Below are 25331 nucleotides of genomic sequence, written 5' to 3'. Positions count from 1 at the left end.
GTAATAGGCCTGGTCACCTCTTATTCTCTTCCTATCTTTTCAAAGGCCGTCCTCTATTCCTTCTCCCTTGAAATAAATATCTCTGTATCTCTCTAGTGGAAGGAGGGGTCTTTCTTCACTCATTCTTCCTGTATGTTGTCTTCATCTCATTCTATAAAGATTGATGTGATCTAAAACACATATCACCTCATGTTCTTTTAAGATATCACTATTTCTTTTGAAGTCTATTATATCCAGCTGTTTTGCTCATGAATCTCATGTCTATAATATCCAGCTGTTTTGCTCATGAATTTCATTCAGAGCTTATCAGTCTTTTTCTATCTGCTTGAGTTGTTTCAAGCTTCGAAACCAGGTTAGGATGGCTCTTGCTATTGAGTTATGGATTCTTATTGTTTTCTTGCTTATTCAAGTTGGATTGAATATCTGATTGATGGGTTTTTTTTTTTATTTCTATATATATCAGGTTATTTTATGTTGCATGTCTTTCTCTTTTTCATAAGATAAGTGGTAGCGTAGATATTTGAATGTAATAATCTGTTCTTATAATATCATCCTTGATACAAATTTTGCTTCTAAATGGATCTTGGCATTTAAATGGCATGACTTTGGTTTTGGAAGAGGAGATTTCCATGTTGTATGTTTTTGCTATTTCGTTTAATGAAAATGCTGCTGGCTGCAGTGAATCTTCGTTATCTTTAATTAGAACCTGACCATCGGCAAATAAAATTGTATCAATGTAGGTGTAATCATTTTTGTGAATGCCAAAACTGGTTGTTTCCCTCCACTCTCTTTATAATATTATTAATATAGTTATTTTCTCCAAATTTTCCCAAAATATTTTTGTATGTCTGACAATCATTTCCTACTCTGCTATTTAAATCCCCAACAAGGACCAACTTTTCCTTTTTTATTGTTTCAGTTGCTTTTTCTAAAGCATCAAAAAATTCCTCCACTTCTACCTTAGTAGAACCTTCTGTGGGACCACAGGCACAAATAAGTCTCATTGTCCAATTCCCCATTCTGATATTTGCCCACATCACTCTACTTGAGACTGCATGCCATTTAAGAAGATTAGCCTCGTATTTTGTGTTGAATACTATGGCTACTCCTTCTTTTCCTTGATTGTTATTGCCTGAATATAACATTTTGTATTTATTGCTCAGAAAGATCTCACCAGTTTTTGTCTTTTTTGTTTCAGTTACCCCTATTATGTCGATCTGGTACTTATCTAATTCTTCAGCTAGCTCAATTTCTTTGCCATTCAGGTTTCTTATGTTGATAGCACCGATCTTTAACTCTGGTGATGTTGAGTTAGGGTGTGCTTTCAGATTTGTTCCAGTAGCTGACTCTGACTTTTTGCTGTTCGCCCTGGTTCCCTGGTGAAAACAACGGGCCTTGTTTAACCGGGCAATGCCCGAGCCGGCATGAAATTTTGTCGTGTTGTACCATTATTTTGTGTATTGGTTTAAGCCAATAAGAATACAATTTGGTTGGCTAAATCCCAAACTGGTAGCCCATCCTTGTTCGTTCAGTATCCAGGTAGATACCCAACTGGGTGCACCACGAGAAGGTGAGGATTGGACATTAGGTCAGAAGCCCTGGTCGGTTCTCCGCATTCCTTTAAAGGCTATGTGGAGGTCTCCTCTCAGTTATACAGCTTTGACCTTTAAACACCCCCTTTGTCCATCATTCAATATTCAATTCGATAGTTAAGGTAGAAAAAGAATGCAAGATTCCCTGACTAAATTGAATAACTGTTGTGATAGATATGGTATGAAAGTCAGTAATAACAAGACAAAGATAATGAAAATAGGCAGAAGCATTGAAAATATCAGCTGCATTGTGAATGGAGAACCTATAGAACAATTAAAACATTTCAGCTACTTAGGCACCAATTTTTGTGAAGATGGTAAATTAAATATGGAAATAGATAACAGAATCAACAAAGCTGGTATGGTAGGAAGTCAACTGAATAAATTTATATGGAATAAGAAAGAAATTAGTCGGAACACTAAATTAGCTGTATACAAGACAGTGTTCAAACCAGTTTTAACTTATGGATCTGGGAGCTGGGTCAGAAGTAAAACACTTGACCAAAGACTAGAGACCGCAGATATGAGAGTCCCGAGAAAGATTAGAGGCGTGAACAGATGGCATCGATGGCAATATCATATTAAAAACGAGGATATTAGGAAAGAACTTGACATTGTCAGCCTCCAGGAATGTGTTAGCAGAGCTAATCTCAGGTGGCAAAAAAAAAAAAAAAAAAAAAAAAAAAAATCAGCTAACGCCTTTTTATTCCCGTATACGGGAGTAGGCGAGCCCTATCTAACTTTTGGAGACTGAGTAGGCAGTTCAATCTCCACTGGTACCCAATCAGAGATAGATGGCCCAAGGCTATCACTAATTAAGCGGTACGCAGTGAAGAGAGATGGCTCAAATGTGCCACCATCTCGTGGTCCCTAACCCTAACACAATATATTTAATGTCTGAAATAATGTTGGTTCTACGGTCGATTTTCTTGAGTTTACGGGACGAAAAACCCGAGTTTCCGGGAGGAAAAACCCGCTTGCCCATGCCAGAGATCGACTAACTCTGGAACCGGTCGAAAAGAGGCTTAGAAAAATTTCCTCTAGTCACCGACTAGACTCGAAACTAAGTCTTCCTTCGTGCAGCCAAGCGCCGTGGTGTGCAAACGCCACATCCACTGAACTACACAGGCCCCATCTCAGGTGGTATGGTCACTTAAACAGAATGGGCGAGTAAAGATTAGACAAAAAAGTGTTCTCTGCCAGGTTGGCAGGAAAAAGACCCAGAGGAAGACCAAGATATAGATGGATTGATACGGTAAAAAGTGCCTTAGAAGAGAGAAATATAAATATAAGATCTGACAATGTTGTAGCTTTGACAAGTAACAGATTGATTTGGCAGAAAATTGCATGTAGGAAGTTATTAATGATGTAAATTTTTCATGTAGTACTATCATATCCTGTACACCTCTCGAGGGTAAATATCAGGAATAATGATGAGGTAGAAAAAGCCATCAAAATCCTGAAATGTGGAAAGGCAGCTGGAATTAATGACATTTCAGAAATGCTCAAATATGGAGGTATATAAATTTTACAGTGGTCAGCCACAGTGCATAATTCAGAAGGCCTGGTCAGAGGGTTGTCCAGATGACTGGAATAGAGCTCCCATAGTATCAAAGGAATACAAAACTGAGAATTATAGAGGAATTTCCCTACTGATTGTTCCTGGTAAGATTTACTTAAGAAAAGACCAAGAAAAATTGTGGAAGGGAAGCTTGGAGAAAAACAAGCTGGGTCCAGGCCAAATAGAGGTTGTCAGGATTAGATTTTCACTTTAAGACAAACAGCTGAGAAATCAGGGAATAGAGCATTATATTGGCCAATACATAGTTTATATTTGAGTTGTAAGTCAGCGGTTAAAATTGAAAGAGGTACAGGAAGATGGTCTGATGTTAAATCAGGTGTGAGACAAGGGTACACATTATCTCCACTGTTATTCGTCAATCTATATGGATGATATGAAAGAAATTGGCATTAAAATCTCAAAATTGGAGAGTTTAATCTCAGTTATTTACTTCAAGATATTATACTTCTAAATAAATCCACTACAAGTCTGCGGAATTCCCTGACTCAATTGAATAACTGTTATAATAAATTTCATGTGGAAATCAGCAATAAAAAGATGAAGACAATGAAAATAGACATAAACACAGAAACTATCAACTGTATGCTGTATGGAAAATCTACAGAATATTTAGGCACAATTGTTACTAAAGATGGTAAATTAAATTTGGAAATAGATAATGGAATTAGCAATGCTGGTATGGTAGGAAGTCAACTGAATAAATTTATATGGCATAAGAGAGAAATCAGTCAAAACACTAACCTAGTTGAATATAAGACAGTGTTCAAACCAATTATAACATATGGATCTGAGAGCAGAGTTAAATAAAACACTTTATCAAAGACTGGAGACCATAGATATGAGTTTTAAACTAGGGTTTCAAGATACAAAACCATACTGTATTAATGCCTCTTCAACTGGAAGTTTCTTACCTATTGAGACACTGAAGTCCTTCATGACCACTAATTGAGTGGGATTGCATTTATTGCAGATCTACTATGTTGTAGAAGTCATTGACTAATTCTATATAATTCTAATCAATTATAATTTTCAAAGAAGCTACAGTAATTAGGTAGACATACTTAGTAGTTTTTAGGTGAATAAAAAAAAGGCACATAAGGCAGAGGGAGTTGCTTAAGGGTCAAATCCAGATAACTGGGAGGAGACCTCCACATCACCTTTAAGGAACGGGGAGAACCAACTGGAACTCCTGACCTAATGTCTAATTCTCACCTTCATGTGATGTGTCCCATTAATGGGTATCCACTGGGTATTGAATGAACAAGGAGAAGCTAGCAATTTGGAACTTAGTCAACCAAACTCTACTATTTTCTTAAACTACAAATACGTATGATGGTACAACACAGTGAGATTTCATTACAGCTGGAGCATCACCTAGTTAAAGCCCCACTGTTTTTGTAACCAGGGTGAACAGTGAAAATTAAGCTACTGGAACAAACTCCAACTGAATATCTAGAAGAAAAAGAATAAACTCAATGGCAGAGGAACTGAAGATACGAACCATCAATATAAGGAGTATTAATGGAAAGGAAATCAAACTTGCTGAAGAACTGAAAAAGCATGCATACATAATTGACATTACTGAAACAAAAAAAAAAAAGGATAAAAACAGATGAGATCTTACTAAATAATAAGTACGAGGGGGTATACAAAAATAACCAGAATCTGAACTTGCCACACATGCACTTTCTAGTTACATATAATGCCACTAGGCATTGTGAGTGTGCAGTTTTCCATGCCAGTCTGGCAAGTGGCATCATCCTGTGTGAACTGGTTCATTGTTATGGCTGCTATTTTGTTAGTGCTTACAAGCAAGTTTGGCAATTTTGTGATGTCAAAGAACAGAGGGTGCATGGTGAAACTGTTTTCTTTTGGATAAAAATAAGCTGAAACTATTTTTATGCTTTGGCAAGCCTTTAAAGATGATGCGTTAGGTAAAATGAGTCAGAGTGATTTTCCTATTTCAAAAATGGGGACATGTCAATTGAAGACCATGATCTGGTCGACCTTTGACAAGCAGAATTTATGAAACCATCGAAAAAGTTTGCCAGGCAATAAATGAAGATTGTCGAAAGACCATTGAGCAAGTTTCTGAAGAGACGAATTTGTCATGGAGTTCATGCCAGCGAATTTTAACAAAAGATTTGCAAATTTGTGCCTCGTTTGCTCAGAAAGAAAAAAAAAAATCATGTGAATGTTTGCCACAATTTGAGGGAGCAAGTCCTTAATGACTAGAACTTTCTTTCAAAAGTTGTGACCAGGGATGTCTTGGTTATGATCCGGAAACAAAACAAGCATCGAGCCTATGGAAACATGCACATTCACTGAGACCCAAGAATGCACACAAGTTCGATCAAACATCAAGACAATGTTGATTTGTTTTTTCGATGTGAATGGAATTGTATACAAAGAATCTGTTCCTCCTGTACAGACAGTGAACCAACATTTTTATCTCAACATTTTGAGAAGACTGCATGATAGTGTGTGACGAAAACAGCCAGAAAATGTGTAGTAGCAGAGATTGGTTGCTGCACCAATCTAATGCCCCAGCCCACATGGCCTTGTCTGTCTGATAGTTCTTGACAAAAAAAACATGGTGGTTGTTCCCCACCCTCCCTACTCACCCAATCACTCTCTAGATGTGATTTTTTTTTATTCCCACAGATAAAGAACACCATGTAAGGGCAGTGATTTCTTAATGTGGATGAAGTGAAAGAAAAGTCGCTGGAGGCCATAAGCAATATTCGTTGAACAGTTCAAGAACTGTTTCCAGCAGTGGAAAAATCGTTGGAACAAGTGCACTGATTCACATGGAGAGTACTTTGAAGGAGACTAGAATATGGTATTATAAAGTTGAATATTTTTTTTTTTAAATAATTCCAGTTATTTTTGGGTACCCCCTCATACATGTTATATTCAGGCAACAACAATCAAGGAAAGGATAGCAATAGCATTCAACACCAAACATGAGATAACTTCTTGATTGGAACGTAATTTCAAGTAGAGTTATGTGGGCAAAATGGAGAATAATACTTATCTGTGCTTATCATCCCACAGAAAGTTCTCCTAAGGAAAGAAAGAAGTGGAGGAATTTGAGTCATTAGAGCAGGAAGCTGACAAAAAATGGAAAAGGTGATCCTTCTTGGAGATATAAACAGCAGAGTAGGAAATGAATCCCACCAGGAGTATAGAAACATTTTGGGAAAATTTGGAGAAAAGGACAAGGCAAATAATAATGGTAGGTATCTACTGGATTTCTGCTCAAGATACGAATAAGTCATTACTAACACCATGTTCCAAACATAAAAATGCACACAAATTCACATGGAGAGAAGATACAAGAAATAAGATAAGCTTCATTAACTGTGTTATTGTTGATTGTACACTATCAACAATAACACATTAACAACAATGTTCAGGATACACGTGTACAGAGGATTTGAAATTAGAAGTGACTATCACTTAGTTTTAATTAGGATAAAATTGAATATCATACTGAAAAGAACAGTATGTAAGAAAGTTTAAAGAACAAGTAACGTTGAGCAGCTTTTACACATTAACTGTAGACCCAACTATACAAACATTCTTCTTCTTCTACAGCTTCTCTCACTTAAGTGGGGTCACTGTTTGTTATGAGTCTCCTCCACACCTTCCTGTCTTGGGCTGTCACCACATCCAAGTTCTTCATCTTAAAGTCCTCTTCTACCAGCTCCCTCCATCTCTTCTTTGGCTGCCCACGCTTCCGCCTTCCTTGCACATCCATCTGCATGACCCTTCTTCCCACATATTCGTCCTCCCTCCTCATCACATGACCAAACCATCTCAACCTTGCCTCCTGTATTTTCGCTCCTAAGTTCGTAACTTTCACTGTTCCCCTGACATAGTCATTTCTCAGATGATCCTTTCTGGTCACACCGCACATCCACCTAAGCATTCTCATCCCTGCTACTTCCATCCTGCTGATGTTATTTTTCCTCAGGGCCACAGTTTCTATAGCATATGTCATAGCTGGCCTCACTACTGTCCTATAGATTTTGCTTTTCAGATTGATCGGCACCCTCTTATCGCATAACAATCCAGCCATCTCCCTCCAGTTCCTCCAACCCACTTGTATCCTGCATCCCACTTCCTTCTCAGCTCCTCCATCTTCCTCCACTGTTGAACCTAAGTATCCAAAGTCTCTCACCTAAGTCTCTCACCTTCCTGATGACATTTCCTTCCAGCTCCAGATCTGTCTCCTGGCCACCGCCCACTGCGCAACACATATACTCTGTCTTACTTCTGCTCAGTCTCATACCTCTCTCTTCCAGTACTTTTCTCCATCTTTCCAGTTTAGTTTCCACTTCTTCTCTTGAATCTACACACAGCAAGATGTCATCTGCATACAACATTGTCCAAGGTGCATCTTCTCTCACCTCCTCTGTTACCACCTCCATCACAATATTAAACAGAAACAGACTTAATGCTGACCCTTGATGCAAGCCAACTGTTACTTGAAAACTTTCTGTCTGTCCCAACAGGTCCGAACACTTGTCTTCACATTTCTGTACATTTCCCGCACCAACCTGACATATTTCTCCGGCACCTTCTTCTCCCTCAGACACCTCCAGACTTCTTGCCTTGGCACTCTATCGTATGCTTTCTCCAGATCAATAAATACCAGATGTAGTTCCCTTTGTTTCTCTCGATATTTTTCCATCATCTGTCGTAACCCAAAGATAGCATCTGTTGTTGATCTACCAGGCATGAAGCCAAATTGTTCCTTTGCAATCTCCACCTCCTCCCTCAATCTACCATCAAGAACCCTTTCTAGGATCTTCATTGTGTGGGACATCAACTTTATTCCTCTGTAATTTTTACAGTCTTGTGCATCCCCTTTACCCTTGTAGATGGGAACAAGAGTACTCTCCCTCCATTCCTCGGGTATATTTTCCTGTTGGCAAACTTTCATGAACAGGTCCCACAGCAGGTCAATTCCCTCTTCCCCCAGTGCCTTCCATGCCTCCACTGGAATTCTGTCGGGGCCCACCACTTTTCCATTCCTCATCCTCTTCATGGCCTCCGTCACTTCCATTCTACTGATGTTCTGCACCATCCCCTCAGAAGGCTTCCCATCTCCTCTGTGAGTCCTTGCATTTTCCTCATTCAACAGTCCCTCAAAGTATATTTTCCATCTGTTTCTTATGTCCACATCCCTCCATAATACTCTTCCTTCAGCATCTTTGATCTGCCTCACATGTAAGATGTCCTTAGCTGCTTTATTTCTACATTTCGCTAGTTGGTAAATTTTTCTCTGTCCTTCCTTTGTTTCTAATTGATCATACAGATCTTGATATGCTATGGCCTTCGCCTGTGCCACAACTCTCTTGGCTTCTTGCTTTCTCTCTTTGTACACCTCTCTGTCCTCTTCCACTCTTGACTCATCCCACTTCTGCTTTGCCTTCCTCTTAGCTGTCACTGCCACTTGTACATCATTATTCCACCACCAACCCTCCTTCTGCTCTCTAATCTTTCCAGATGTCTCACCAAGCACCTCGACTGCACAGCTCAGGATTACTTTTGAATTATGTTTCCACCAATCTTGTACACTTTCCAGTCCATCCGAAATCCTCTCTAACACTCTCTCTCCCTAAAACGATTCCTCACACTCTCCTCTTTTAAGCAAAACCACCTAATTGTCTTCATCCCATGGCAACCAGAAGTTCTTATCTTCGATCTTATTTTAAAGTCTGTGCACAGCAGTCGGTGTTGTTGTGCTACTTGATCTGTTGGAATTACTTTACAATTTGTCACAACCTTAAGATGTTTTCTTCTAGTCAAAATGTAGTCAATTTGTGAGCTGTTGTTACCACTTCTAAATGTTATCAAATGTTCTTCCCTCTTGAAGAAAAACGAGTTCACAATTGCCAGATCAAACGCTACTGCAAAGTCCACAACCCTCTCTCCTTCCTGGTTCATCATTCCCACCATGCACCCTTTCACAGTCTCTATTCTGTCTTCCTATGTGCCCGTTCAAGTCTCCTCCGACAATCACCATCTCATTTTCTTCCAATTCCCTCATTTCTTCATCTAACATGTTCCAGAACTCATCTTTTTTCTCTGCTGTACAACCAACTTGCGGGGCATATACACATAATACGACCACCCGCTCTTCTCCAAGACCCAATTTCATTTGCATGATCCTGTCGTTCCTTCTACCCACATCCAGTACTTCACCCTTCATTCTGCCACACACCACAATTCCTACACCATTTCTTCCCTCGTTATTCGCTCCAGAGTAGAACAATTTATATCCATCTCTCAGTTCCTTTGCCTTTCCCCCTTTCCACCTTGTCTCCTGCACACAAAATGTCCAACTTCCTCTTCATGTCTGCCACCTCTCTTCCCCTTCCAGTCATGCTTCCAACATTCAGTGTTCCCACTCGCAACATCCTCTCCACCTGCTGGGCTTGCTTCTTTAACCGCACCCGCCCTTGATGCGGTAGCCCTCGTCCACTTCTCACAGCTGTAGGGCGATGTGGCTGTGCGTCGCTTAAGGGGTACGCCCTAGCCCTTATATCATTTTCTCTTCGACTCATAATCATAGTTTGAGTTGCCACTGAAATTTTCCGACCGGATGCCCTTCCTGACCCTCGCATTTATCCGGGCTTGGGACCGGCACCTATTGAGGCTAGCTTGCCTCCTTCGGTGGCTGCATAAGATGAAATGACTTAGCAAGATAGGAAAGACTCACCCCTAGCCCTCGAATACTCTAATAGCATCAGGGGGAAGGAGCAAGGAGAGGAGAAAGAAGCAAAGAAAGAAGAGGAGGGACCAGTCTACAGAATAATATAACAGATATATATTACATGAAGTAAAGCATGGTCCAGCATCAGGTACCTCGGGTTTGCCATGCCCGTACTCACTAAAGTGAGCCCTTGAGGAAACATTATACAAACATTATTAAAAAAAAAATAAAATAGTTTGAAAACAAGAACCAAACAGAACCTAAATTTAAACAAGAACAGACATAATGTTTATTTCAGTGATTGGCCAAATTGTTCCCAGATAACTGATAGCAGATTTCTAATGAACACAGATGACGATGAAAGAGAAAGCAATCAATGCTATTTACAAGTTACTTGGCACACGGTACCCATAAATATGATTGTGTACAGGTAAGATGTGTTCAGCATATCCAGAGAAAAAGAAACATACTTGAAACATTATGCTATAGAAAAATTCATTATATACATTTTAATAAAAATACTTACAAGTTGAAATGCCAGCTCCAACCATTGCTATGACATTTTTGCCTATATTAAGTAAAATAATTACTTCTTACAATAAAAAAGATTTTAATAAGTTTTCATTATATAATGAATTTAAAAGAAATATAATTTACATAAATGGAGCAAATTATTTAATACAAAATGCATGTTTCTAGTACATTCATTAACTGAATGTGCAATATACTTTATGTTAGCCATCATTAGGGATCCCAGATACATTGGAAAAAAATACGGGACACTTATGAATGAGGGTGAAAGTTTAGTATGCGCATCCATCACATATGCCAGTCTTACAAAATGATTCTAATTTTCCAAGTGTGTGCGTGGTAAGGTTTACTATGCATACTTTACTAAGTATAAGTAAACAAATAGTAAATCCAATTGTTAGGCTGCATATTTTCATTAAGCTGCTTTAAGTTGCCTTCAAATGGTTTTTTACTTACTGTTATAGATACAAAATAGATTCTTAATACAGTAATGCTCTTCTCACCTGACAATATTCTTATTAATCAATCAGTCTTATAATACTTTTCTGAAGAATGAATTTCATAAAACGTCTGTAAAATACGGGATCATCGCGTATTTTATGGGACGTCTGGGATCCCTACTCACATGCCTGCTATAAGGTCATAAACTTACTTTAAAACAAAGATAAAATATTTATAAGTTTTTTTTTTTTTAATAGATATACTTTTAGCTGTTTTCCATAATAATTCACAAATAAATTACTATTTTTAGGTTAATAACTTTTGTAATCAATTGTGTTACATTTCCACAGCCATAAGTCCAGCTATTTTCATCAAGGAAAACAATAGGAAACTGTTGCAGGTGGACCAAGCTTGCTAGCACATTACTAATGACTGTGTGAAGACATTTTAGGGCCAGTACTACATTCACAGCACAGGTCTATCATGGTTCAAGGCAAGAGAGTGGTCATACCTAACTTCATAGAAAGTTTTTTCACTTGGTTATAAAATAAATTATGCTCGACAAAAAATTATATTCTTCTTCTTTAATCCTTTATCCAAGTGTAAGCAAACAAAGTTCACACATGAAGGATCTTCATGACTAGGCTAATGCATTAATTCAACCTTGATATTTTTCTATGTTTGGATCACAGTGATGAGACCTCAACAAAAGTCAAAATTGGTCTGAGTAGTGACCCTTCCCATAATGCATAGCTATACATGTCCAAAAGGAAATGTGTTTTTGTTACAGGATACTAAGGCAACCAATGTAAAGTTAATAGCCTCTATATACAAGTATCCCAGCCATGAAGATACTTCACACATAAACTTTGTTTATTTAAACTTGGACAAAGGATTAAAGAAGAATATAATTTTTTTTGTCAAATATAATTTACACCTAAATTTTTCTTTTTCACTATGTTCCACTTTTGGGAAAGTGAAATTGGGTATCCTTCAAAGCAAGTCTGGAAGGAAAAATTAATATCATTGCACTAACTCCCCAATATCATCATCACTGCCAACCATGTAAGGAAAGGCTATGTGTGGAACTATGAGGGTGTGCTGAAAAGTTGTGATAATCACCATGAAGGAATTGAGGGGGAACCATGTAACTTATACATTATTCTACATATTCCTCATGAAGTGTTATACACTTGTTACAATGCTATTGCATCATTTGCAATCCTCTGAGAAAAAGTCTTTCCCTTGTGTTGCACAAACCAGTCCTCAGATGCAGATATGACTTCATCTGTGGTAAATTTTGTTCCTTTCAAGTGTTTCTTTAAATTGTGGAATAGGATATAGTCAGATGGATCCAGGTCTGGCAAATAGGGAAGGTGAGGCAGACATTGAAAGCCCAAGTTGTGTATTGTCTGTTGGGTATAATGAGTAGTGTGAGCAGGCATGCTGTCCTGCAAAAAGCAACATGCCTCTGCTCAGCTTCCCGTGGTATTTTTCCTTCAGTGCCTCCAATTCCTTCAGAGCTATTGAATAAACTGCTACTGTAACAATTTCATCTTTTTTGAGGTACTTGATAAGGATTATACCATTCATATCCCCAAAAAACAATGGCAAGAACCTTCCCTGCTGACTTTTGGGATGGAAATTCTTTGGCTGTGAAGAACCTTTGTGTCTCCACTCCATTGACTGCTGTTTGATGAAGTCATGTTTCATCAACAGTCACAATATGAGCCAAAAAATCTGCACCTGATTTCTCAAAATGACCCAAAATCCCTTGAGATGGCAGCACACATTCTCACTTTTGGTAGGCATTCAAAGATTTGGGGGACCCACTTCGCTGAGAGCTTCTGCATGTCTAGGTGTATAATGACCCCAACTCATTCTCTGGATATCTCCAGTCGTTGGAGTTTTTGGATTGCAATGTTTTTGGCTGGTATTTGTCTATCATCAAGGATCACAGCATGCACTGCATCAGTTTTCAGGTGTGATCACTGTGGAAAGTCTTTCTGACTTGGAGACATCAGTTGTCTCAGGATGTCCAGTTTTAAACTTGGCCACCCCATCTGGTAGCTGTTGAGTATGCCAGGATATGCTGGGGTACTAAAGTCTCACACAAAGTTTGGTGAATTTCAGTTGCAGACTTTTCTTACAGCATGAGAAACTTGATGATGGCCTGTACCTCTGTGTCTTCAAATTTCTTCAAAACATCTAGCATGTCTACTTAATGTATATATCCCAAAAGAAAAAGAACAAATTACTACAATTTGCTGAAACATGAAGGGGAGGGGGGAGATTAAAGGGTTTTAAGATATGTTCTTTCTTGTGGTTATATCAGTTGCTTTAGTATCATTTTTGTTCTAGGCATTTATTAGAACTTTTCAGTCTCCCCTCGTAAAGGCTGGTGATTATGAAAAGCTCAGGAGACCATTGTAGCACAGAATGACTACATAGTCAAGGGAGAAAGGAGAACAAAGCTGCTTGGGTGATATTCAAAAACTATCTAGTAGATTCTAGTAGAAACAATGTATAAATGTATGCCAAATGTCAGGAGGTTAAATAAGGTAGGTGTGAAATGGATGAATGAAGAGATTAAGTGTGTGATACAGAGGAAAAAGGCATTAGGAGATAGCATAAGAGTGGTAATAATCAATTTCATGAGGATTATAAAGAACAGGCCCAGTATGGATAATTCATGCCACAAGTACAAATTTGATGCAGTATTAAATCAGAGATGCAAGAAAATCAACAGCTGCTTAAAATCAACAAAGGTGCTGATCTCTGTCAGCTTTCTGGTATAGCTCCACCAGATATTAGAACTGTTTTTAAAATGACAAAGCACTCAACAACAGCTGAATGGTTATGCAGACATCCAATATATGGACAAAATCCAGGCAGACAGCACAGCAATTCAATCCACAAACTTCTATCTTTTATAGAACCACTTAGTAAAGCAACAGCCACCAAGGTAGAATTCTGGAAAAAAAAATCACTTGACATATTTCTTAGAAGAAAATCAAGGATATGTTCATATTACAAGGACTAACAAATCAGGTCTTCAAACTATGCCAGTTTTTATAACTGATTCTATTAATACACCATATATATATTTTTTTCAATAACAGATGAGGGTGTGAATAAGTTCAAGGGGGTTCAATGACAGGTGTATTATTAGCTGAGTGAGAGCTCACATGATGAGTCTGTTGACTCCATGGAGGTTTCATAATAACAATATAATCAACCTCTCTTAGCACCAATTTATATAAATGAATATGTAACTAACAACAGATCACATTGATCTTTTTGTGCATCTTTACATCACTGTTGCATAAGTTCAGCTTCCTATTTTATCCTCTTTGCAAGTTAACCCTACCTATCTATGGCACTAAGAATGGTCATGAAATTTGACTGAAAAACATGTTTGCAAATTAAAATGATAAGTTGTCATTTATGTGTATTTAATCCATTTAATATTTTTTAATTAATAAACTGAACAAATATCATCACTGGCAAAACCTGTGATTCAGTTAATTTTTGGTATTAACTGAATCACATATAATAGTTTTAATAAAATAAAAAAATATCGCCCAACAAGTTTTATAAGTCATTAGACTTATTACATTATCAGGAGTGCCAAAATTTATATAACAAAGCCTAGAAAAAATGAATTACACATAGCAAATGGTCACTTGTTTGCATGTACTAATTGTGAAGTTCTGATAACATCTGCTTATACAAGTTTTGGTACCCCTGATGATGTAAGTCTGACGACTTATAAACTTCTTGGGTTATAGTGTTTATTTTATTAAAGCTGTTATATGTTAAGAAACATATGGTCTCGATACTGAAAATTAACTGAAGAATTATCAAACCATAGAAACACTTCATCTAGTACCTGAAATTATTAACATTTTTAGTTTACATTAGTAACTAACTTCCTAGAGACAACTTCCTCCAAATTAGTCTAGAGCAAAAGTATGTGGACCAAAAACACTGGAAAACAGAAGAGAGAGGTGATAGAGGCCTATAAACTTCTAAAATTACTAAGAAGTACTAAACATGACATTTGAGTTGAATAAGAGAAATGGCTACACTATGATATTTCTAGACTTTGAAAAGGCATTTGATAGAATACTGCACAGAAACCTCTTAAGTATGCTGGAGCAAATGTGGATGGACGTGAAACTGATAACTGGAATAAGAAAATGATGGAAAGAGAGTAGTATATGGAAGAGTCAAGTAAGGGAGGGAGCGGGAAGTGACCAGCAGTGCATCACAGGGCCGACTGCTGTTTAGTTTGTATATTAATGATATTGAGAATGATATAGAAGAGGAATGGAAATAACTCAGATATTTACCAAAGATGCTAAACTGAAGAGAGAAGTAGTTAATAATGTGATAAATAGATCTTGCAGGAGTATCTGAATGGAGTAGTAGTTTGGGCAAAAGATAACTGTTACCAGTTTAATGTGTCCCAAGTGTAAAATTATGCATAATGGGATAAAAAATAAAATAAACTAGAAATTGTATTATATAGGTGAAAGTGGAATACAAAAAACTGATGAGGTTAAGGATGTAGGGGTGATAATGGAAAGATAACTGAAGTTCAGAGGACATATCATAGAAATGGTGCAAAATAGTTCACTTGGATATTAAGAAATACATGGACAAGCTGCAATAAGGCTGTTATTATTCCAAAGGTTTGATATGACTACATCTGGACTAGTATAGATTTGGTGAGCTGGGTTTCTTGGGAATATGGAAGCATTAGAGAGTGCTAAGAGGTGAGCAACCAAAATCTAATCTTTGAAGTGCTCTCTATAAAGAAGATTTAAGGTTTGTGTGTTAAAGTTTAGCAGATGGAGCAAAAAGAGGAGATGTGAGTTACTAAAAGAGTTTTACAGCCTGGACAAATGAGAACAAAGGATCATCCACTGGAATTTATGTAAGGAATTGGTTAGCAAGGGAATAAGGACCAGATTTTTTGTGTAGTGGTGAATGAGTTGCTAGAGAAAGTTGAGTGCTTTGTTGGGGAATGAGTTTAAGGAGAAGTATAAGCACTGTGTGAAAAATTATGGGATTCCAAACAAGTCCTGTCTTTGGAACGTGTGGCGATGCATATATATATATATATATATATATATATAATAATAGCATTTTCGAATAGCGGCATCATTCATTCTCACAACAGCAACTGAACTATAGACATACTGTTTTTAGTGATGTTTTCTATTAAAAATGGTCGTCCAACTGAATCCAAACTGGAATTAGCTTAACTTTTAGTAGATATTCTATTCTTTATTTTTAATTATCCCACCCACAAAAAAGGTGGGCAATCTATAACACAGGGTTTCCCAAACTGTGTTCAGCAGAAGGTGAACAAGTATTCCGCGAGAAGTTCTCCTGGAATTTGTCATTTTAGTTTTCTAAGCATTTTTCATGATTAATATTTTATAGTGGAAATATTCTGAGGAGAATAATATTCATGAATATGTTGAAAAGCTCAGACCCAGAATGCCTAATAACATCTGTGTAGCAAATGTTAGTAACCAAGCCATGTATTTAAAACGTGGAAGTATTCATGAATTGTTAATTTTCACACATCGAAACCTTTTAACATTTGGGAAAGGGAATACTGCTGTTTATGACCGGTCATAAAAATTGCCTGCAAGCCGATTACAACAATGGGCTACGTATCCTCTGTTCTCAAAACTGAAAGAAATAACATCTGTTGCAAATGTTGGTGACCAATCAGCAAGGAAGTATAAAGAAAATTTTTCTACTAAAATTGAAGATCAAGGTAGTCTGTATCCGGTTCTGAAATCTATTAATACTGAATACTTTTTTCGCAAGTTCGTATTGTAGGGTGAAAGTTTTGAAATCCTAGTGCCGTGATTTTTTAAAAGTAATTGGCCTGTAGATTTAAATTTTAATATGAATAAGAGACAAGGGACTTTATTTCATTTTGGTATTAAGAAATCTCTTATTGAAGGTGTTTGTGATGCAACAGATAGTGAGTCATCCACCACCAGCCTACAAAGCAACCTCCAGGATGTACAAAAGTAGGGGAAAACTACCAGCGCACAGGAGAAAAAGTCTGCATTCACTCATAAGTACTTACAATAATATTATAAATTTTTGGTGATCAGAATGGGATATGTCAATGAAAATCAGCACAAATTAATTTAATGGTTTATGTTTAATTGATCTTTAATTAATTATCAATTATTAATTAATACATTACAAAATGACCAAGATTTTCCGTGAAAAATTCAGGATTTGTGAAGTGTTCCGTCGTAGGAAAAGTTTGGGAAACACTGCTATAGCACATTTAGAACCACAGATGGCTAATTAGATAATCCAAGAATACTGGTCTAGAAGCAAGTAACATGGAATTTTTCAAGTTATTTTACTACAGGTATCCAGAGTAGAGTAAAGTTAATTTTGCATCATTTCAAAACATTTTGCTAAATTCTGTTATTGCAATGGACACTTCACAAATGCAGACAAATAAAATATATACCAATAGGGGATGCATAAAAAAAAAAAGCATTTCAATATTAAAAAGTAAAATTTCATTGATTTGTGAAAGTTGTAATTTTTGATATATTAAGAAAAAAATCTTACACTTCTCAGATAGCATGTACCTCACTATTCCATCATAACTAACTTCATCAAGAAGTTGCTCATATTTTGGAGCTTTAGTTCTACTTAATGTCAGCTTATTGAAGAAGAACTGAAGCATGTCCACTGCAAAGAGAGTTATGTAAAGATGTGAATATCAATCTTTTAATAAAATAATGATCAAACTACAAAATATCAAATATTTTTATCCTGCTGAAACAAATACTTGATAGTTATGTTAACATAGTGACAGAATGCTAACAAATTTCTTCTCTCTCTCTCTCCTCCACTTTCTGCCATCCAGTACTAATGTACTGTAGGCTGAACAACCTTTCACATGTGAGATTACAATAAAACAAAATGAATAGTTAAATTATATTATATTTAAAGAAATAACAATTTAGTCGTGAAGGCTTCTTCTTGGTATGAGGCAGTAGCGCACTCAGGATTTAATCGGGGGGGGAGTTGAATAGACGATTTGAGAACACACTATACATCGCATAGCATCTGCAATGATTGCTAATTCATAAGTAGTATAGAAATAGAAGACATGACACAACATAAATAAAAAAATGAATTTTAATTAGGAAAAGATTTTTGGAAAATTTTCTAGTGTTTTCCCCCTTTTTCTTTGGGAGGGAGTAGGGCCCCTTCCCCCTCTGGGTACACCACTGGTATGAGGGCCATGATGAAATTGCAATGCCAGTATAAAACCAAACAGAAGAACTGGATAATAGAAAATGTTTAGTCAGTTTCACTCAATTTCACTAGTTTCACCAATTCTAATTCAAAGGAATTAGAATTGGGTAAAACAACAAGAAATATCAATATAGCCATGATGCCAGAAACAACAAAGAAATAAAAGGAAACAAAAGATATAGATGGTTTTACTATGCTATATAGCAGAGTGGACCAACATATCAGAGCTTCTAGTGGTGTGGCCATTTTAATCAATAATAATAAATGGAAAAATAGAATATGAAAATATAATTTTGTAAATATCTAATTATAATAGTTAAATTAAACACAAATAGAAGCTACTTAAATATCATAAAAGTATATGCCCCTGAAGAAGGTAGGAAATAAGATTCCAAACAATTTTATGAGGAACTACAAAAACAGTTAAATGTAATAACAATGACTATATATTAATAGCAGGAGATCTTAATGCTAGAGTTGGAAATATTACAATCTCAAATGTCTTAGGAAAATATGGAGAAATTTGCATGAATAACAATGGTCAAGAACTATTAGACTTCTGTACTTTCAATAATTTTAAAATAACCAATACTTTTTTTCAAAAAAAGAATATAAATAAATATACTTAGAATGACAGAGGAACAAGATCTATAATTGATTATGTCATTACTAATCAGAAACTAGCTTCATGTGTGAGAGATGTACATGTTCACAGAGGAAGTGAAATTTTTTTCAGATTATTTAGTAGTCTCTAAAATAGAAATACTAGCATAATAGAGAAAGGAAGTAAATAAATTAAAAAAAAAAAGAAACAGAACAAGTATACAAAGTATATCTATTACAAGAAGAATGTTATCAATCATGATTAACAGACTGCCTAAAAGAAGCCCAAATCATTGAAGATATAGAAGAATGGAAAACTTGAATAAAGATAATCCATAAAGCAGCCTCTGAAGTACTTGGAAAGAAATATAAAATATTAAAAAGGAAAACATCAAAATTTTGGAATACAGATATAGAAAATGCAATAAAAGAAAAACAAATGGCATACAAATCACACTTTCAAAAACAAAGGAAACAGAAGAAATATACAGAAACAAAAGAAATATAGCTAAAACCATTGTACAGAAAGCTCACCAAGGTTCTTAGGATAGATTTATTAATAAAATAGAAGACATACATAGAAGACTAGACATGGCCTACAAAATATTAAGGAAATTCAATAACAAAGAAAGAGATACAGCACAAATCAACATAATCTAAGACAAACAATGGATAGAACTCTTGCAGGTGTAGCATGGAATGAGGAGTTAGCTGGAAAAGAGATCAATGCAGCTTGGGGGATTTTCAAAAAATATTTAGTGGATGCAATGTCTAAATGTATACCACGGGTGAGAAGGTTAAATAAGTTAGGTGTGAGATGGATGAATAAAGAGATTAAGCATGCAATACAGAGAAAAAAGGGCATTGTGGAGGCAGCATAAGAGAAGTGGAAGTAACCAATTTCATGAGTTCTACAAAGACCAGGCAAGGAGAGTGACTTGGTTGGTGAGAGTAGCTAAAGAGAGGTATGAACAGCAGTTAGCTAATGAAGCTAAAAAGAATCCTAGGGAGTTTTTTCGATATGTAGCCAGCAAAAGAAAGAATGATTATGGAAGGATGACATTGATTGGAGGAAATGGTATAAAGACAGCTGTTGCAGAATGTATGGTGGAGATACTTAATGAGCAGTTCATAAAGATCTTTCAATCTTGTGAATGTGACTTCATGGAGAGATTAAGAGCAGTTGATGATGGGGAGGAGAGACTGACTGTAAGTGAGCAAGAGGTGTTTGGGGAGTTTAGTAAACTAGATGTAAATAAGGCTGTGGGACTTGATAATATATCACCGCGTATTCTGAAGGAATGTGCCAGAGAGTTGACACCTGCCTTGACATATTTTTTTAATACGAGTCTTGCACTTGGTCAAGTCCCTAAAGAGTGGAAGGAGGGCAAGATTGTGCCACTTCATAAAGGAGGTGATCGAACTCAAGCATCAAACTATAGGCCTATCTGTGTGTCAGGTGTTGTGGTTAAGTTGTTGGAGAAGCTTGTGAGAACTAGGATCCAGAGTTGGGTTGACAACAATGGTATAATCTTTGATGGACAGCATGGATTTGCTAAAGGGAGGTCGTGTTTTAGTAATCTACTTACTTATTACAATAAAGTGACTGCTTCCTTGGACAGAGGAGAAGGATACACAGTAATATACTTGGATTTTGCAAAAGCTTTTGATAGAGTACCTCATGATAAGTTGACAGTCAAACTAGAGCAGATGGGGTTGGATATTAGATTAGTGCATTGGATTGGAGACTGGCTATCTGATAGGTATCAGCAAGTTGTGTATGGGGGTGCAATATCCAGGAAAAGGAAAGTCACTAGTGGAGTGCCTCAGGGATCTGTTTTAGGGCCATTACTATTTAACTTGTATATTAATGATATTGGCGAAGATTTGGATGGAGATATTCAGTTGTTTGCAGATGATGCAAAGTTGGGACGAACCATAAAGAGTAGTGAAGATGTTGTGGCCTTGCAAGAAGACTTGAATAAATTGAGTGATTGGGCAAGCAAATGGGGATGTGAGTTCAATGTTGCAAAATGTAAGGTTTTAAAATTTGGAAAACAAAGATGGGATGCAGAATTTATGCTTGGTGAGAATATATTGTTGGAAGTAGAGGAAATAAGATATCTGGGAGTGATAGTGGATAAGGATCTAAAATTTAGGGGACACATCGCCAAAGTTGTGAAGACAACACAAAGACTTCTGGGAATGATGAGGAGGACACTGACGTGTAGAAGTACGGAGATTCTTGTTCCATTGTATAAGGCTTTGATTAGGCCACACATGGACTATTGTGCCCAGATTTGGTCACCTGGTTTTCAGAAGGATGAAGAGATGTTGGAAAGGGTCCAAAGGCGACTGACTAAGGTAGTTTCTGACCTCTGGAATGTCGAGTATGAGGAAAGATTGAAAAGATGTAATTTGCAGAGTCTAGTGGAGAGAAGGAAGAGGGGAGATATGATAGAGACCTACAAGTTGGTAAGGGGTTGTTATAGGATCAATGGTGGAGAAGTTCTACAGAGAATAGTGGGAGATCAGGGGAGAACCAGAGGTCATCCCTGGAAACTGTATAAAGAGGGTGTGAGTAGGGGAGTGAGAGGCAGGTTTTTTTCGTGCAGAGTTGTGAATGATTGGAATGCCTTGCCTGAGAGTGTGGTGTCTGCAAGGAGTTTGAATGTGTTTAAGACCCGGTATGATGAGATGTGTGTGAGATAAAAGGACCTCCTAGATGAGTCTTTGACTCCATGAGGTCTTGTTTAGTAATAATAATAATAAGAAGAAGAAGAACATTATAAGAATTATGGTATGACCCAAATTTAATAACAGAAAATAATAATGACGAAATCAGCACTGATACAGAACCAATAAAATTCAAAGAACTAAAAGAAGCAATAAAGGTATCAAAAAATAGAAAATCAACTGGATTAGATGGCATATTGGAAATATGGTGGAGAATATTTACATCACAGATTATTAAAATTAATAACTGTTGGAGGAAATGCGAGGTTCAATCAGATTGGTTAAAAGCTAATGTCATATTTAATCCTTTCTTTTTTTAAAAAAAAAAACTAAAAGAAAGGAAAAAATGAATATTTAAGAAAGGAGACAGAAATAATTGTGGAAATTACAGGAATAAGTTCATTCCACACAGGTTACAAAATTTACAGTAAAGTCCTGAATAAAAGACTTAGAAATATCGCAAACAATCCACTCTCAGAAGAACAAAATGGTTTCAAATATGGAAGATCATATATAGACAATATTTTTGAACTAAAATTATTGAAAAAAGACTAGAATTTGATTTAGAGACTCATATGGCCTATATAGATTATTATTATTATTCAGGCCTCCATGGAGTCAAGAGACTCATCATGGGCGGCCCTTCCTAGGAAACAAGTCTATCATACCACTCCTTGAACTCATTGACCATTTTTGCTCTCACCACTCTATCAAGCAATGCATTCCATTCCAATGGTTCCACCACCCTCCACGCAAAGAAACCACTCCTCATCCTCTTGCTCACAGCTTCCTTCCGTACTTTCCAGGGATGGCCATTTGTCATTGCTCCTTCCCACTGTCCCACAACTGAAAGAACTCTCCTGTGTCGACCCTGTAATTGCCTCTCAACAGTTTAAAAGTCTCAATCATATCACCTCTCCTTCTTCAACCAAAGTCTGCGGTCCACATTCCCTCAATCGATCCTCATAATTAACACTGTACAATCCTGAAACCATCTTTATTATCTGCCTCTGCACCTTCTCCACAGTTAATTTATCTCCTTCAAATCCTGGGAGATCAAATTTGAGAACAATAGTCTAAGTGTTGTCTGATCAGAGTCTTATACAACGGAATGATTACTCTTCTATCTCTGTAGATCAACGTCCTTCTCAATATTGTAGCAATCCTCTGGGTTACCTTCACCACCTTTGCAATATGTTCTTGAATTTCAGGTTTCTATCAATCATCACCCCCCTCCCCAAATCTCTTATCTCTCCTACTTCCTTCAGTACAGCTCCTCCAATCAAGTATGCAGCCGCCTATCGATGTATCCCAAACTTCAAGACTTTATATTTTTCTGCATTAAAGCAACACCCCCATTCATTTGCCCATCTGTCTAGTTTATTCAAATCCTTTTGCAGGGCTGCCACATCTGTACTTTTACTAATAACCCTTCCCATCTTCACATCATCTGCAAACAACTGAATATCCCCTTGCAATCCACTGACAATGTCATTGATATAAAGGTTAAACAATACAGGTCCCAGTACTGAGCCCTGTGGAACCCCACTTGTAACCTTCTGCTTCCTAGATATTGCTCCACTATACACAACTCTCTGATAAGTATCAGATAGCTAATCCTGAATCCAGTTGACTAACCCCGACATCTAAACCCATGTGCTGTAATTTAAATATCAACTTATCATGTGGCACCCAGTCAAATGCCTTTGCAAAATCCAAAAAAATGGCAGTGTATGCTCTTCCCTCATCAACTGTTCTTGTAATTTTATTATAAAAGGCAATCATGTTACTTGAGCAAGAGAGACCCTTAACAAATCCATGCTGATTCTCACAGATAAAATTGCCCTCTTCTGCCCAATGCTGTATATAGTCCCTCACTAATTTCTCCAAGACCTTAGCAACTAAACTAACTTTCCCATAGCCAGACTTTCACTGAAAATCCAGGTCAACAGAGCTGTCAGTTCTTTAGCATTTCACAAAACCCATGGTGAAATACCATCCAGTCCCACAGCTTTACTGACATCCAGAGTACTCAGTATTTAGAACAGACTCTCCTCTTGCACCTCTAAACCTACCCTATCCCTCTAGTGTATTAAAACCTTCTCCAGGATGAAATACTCCAATAAAGTGCTCATTGAATAACTCCACTATGTCCTCTGCATCAGTCACTCTATTCCCATTTTTATTCCATAATGTCATTCATTCATAATCATTTCTCCTCCTACTGGCCACATAGCTCAAAAATTTCCTAGGACTTTTTTGGATCTTAGTGTCAATCTCTTCTCATATTCCAGTTTTTCCTTCCTCACCACACTAGTCACTCTCCTGACCTGAGTCTTATATTCTTCATGCATCTGCTCTCTACCCCCTTATATCTCTTCCATAATCTCTTTTTGAGCTGCAGTTCCTGTTTGATATTGTTTATCATACACTTTACACCAAATTGTGCCCACTTTATTCATGGAATACAGCTTACTTTTGCTGCTGACAAATATTCCTTCACCATTTCCCAAGAACTAATGATATCCTAGCCTTCCAATTCCACCCTCCATGGAACTGCCTCAAGTTGATATCTAAGACTATTATAATCAGCCACCTTATAATTCCACATATGTTCCCTTTTTGATACTCCTGCATGTCTATTCATCTTCCATGTCAAAACCATCCTGCATGTCATGAATACATATCCATACTTCAAGTATGGATATGTATTCATGACTGCATGCTTGGTCAGTGTTTTTTACCACTGTGCTGTCATCACTGCTTGTTTCATTTAGCAGTTTTTCAAAGTAATTACTCCATATACTTCAAGGATATCTTTTTCTCCCATTTTCATGTCACATTTATCATCTCTAACTCCTTTTACAGGACTCTCTCCTCCATTCCTAAGCTTCTTCAACAACCTCCAGAATATTTTGCCACCTTCTTGATATTTATTTTCTATATTCTTGCCAAAGTCCTCCCTGACTTTTGTTTAGCTAGTTTTACACAGTGTTTAGCATTCTTGCATTTGTCTCTGTATTCCATGTCAAAACCACATGGTCACTCTCTCCAACTGGGGGGGGGGGGGGGGGGGAATGTCATCTCAGTTATTATCAGCTCTTCTGATGCTATGACCAAATCCAAACTCTTGAACCTCTTGTTCCCTCTATTACATGCTGCCTAACACATTTGTTCCTCAAGAATTCTAGAAATTCCATTCCCATATTACTACATGCATTTTCCTCTTCAAAGCTTATACTGCTGTAGTTAAAATTTCCGATAACAATCATTCATCTTGCACTTGCTAAGCTCAACTGCCTAAATATCTCCTGCTCCCCACGCTTTGTACTCCTTGGCTTGTAGCAACGCCCCCTGAAGATTACAAGAAAGCTTTTGATGAAATAATACAGAGTAAAACTATCAAATACAATGAAAAAATAAGGAAAAAACATCACATTTGGTACAAACTATACAAAGTTTATATAAAGATATCAAAATACAGTTACAGTTTGGTAATAAATTAACAGAAGAGATTGAAATAAATCAGGATGTCAGACAGGGATGTAACTTATCTCCAACTATTCAATATATATATATATATATATATATTGATCAGATTATTAAAATATGGAAAACAACAATAAAACAAGGTATCCAGTTAACAGAAGAACTGTTATTGATACAATGCTATATACACATAATCAGATTATATTACAAGACAATGAAGATGACCTTCAAAAATCAGTTTACAAATTAAACAAAATAAACCAACAATTAAATTTAAAAATTTCACAAAAGAAAACAAAAGTCATGGCAC

At 36.8% G+C, this 25331-nt stretch overlaps 1 protein-coding gene across 1 annotated transcript in view; it reads right to left on the bottom strand.

The window, feature by feature from the left end:
• The window catches only part of Sirt2 (NAD-dependent protein deacylase sirtuin-2), a 164325-nt gene that overhangs the window by 85586 nt on the left and 53408 nt on the right, over positions 1-25331 (bottom strand). The window contains exons 4-5 of the mRNA XM_090399304.1: positions 17498-17620; positions 10428-10469 (exon numbers count right to left, since the gene is read on the bottom strand). Of these exons, the coding sequence (XP_090255430.1) occupies positions 10428-10469; positions 17498-17620 (165 nt within the window). The remainder of the gene's footprint in view (positions 1-10427; positions 10470-17497; positions 17621-25331) is intronic.

Source organism: Typopeltis vanoorti, chromosome 10, assembly GCF_054136105.1.
Source record: "Typopeltis vanoorti isolate ZY-2024b chromosome 10, IOZ_Tvanoo_1.0, whole genome shotgun sequence".
Lineage (NCBI taxonomy): Eukaryota > Metazoa > Arthropoda > Arachnida > Uropygi > Thelyphonidae > Typopeltis > Typopeltis vanoorti.
This window is presented reverse-complemented; position numbering and strand designations above follow the sequence as displayed.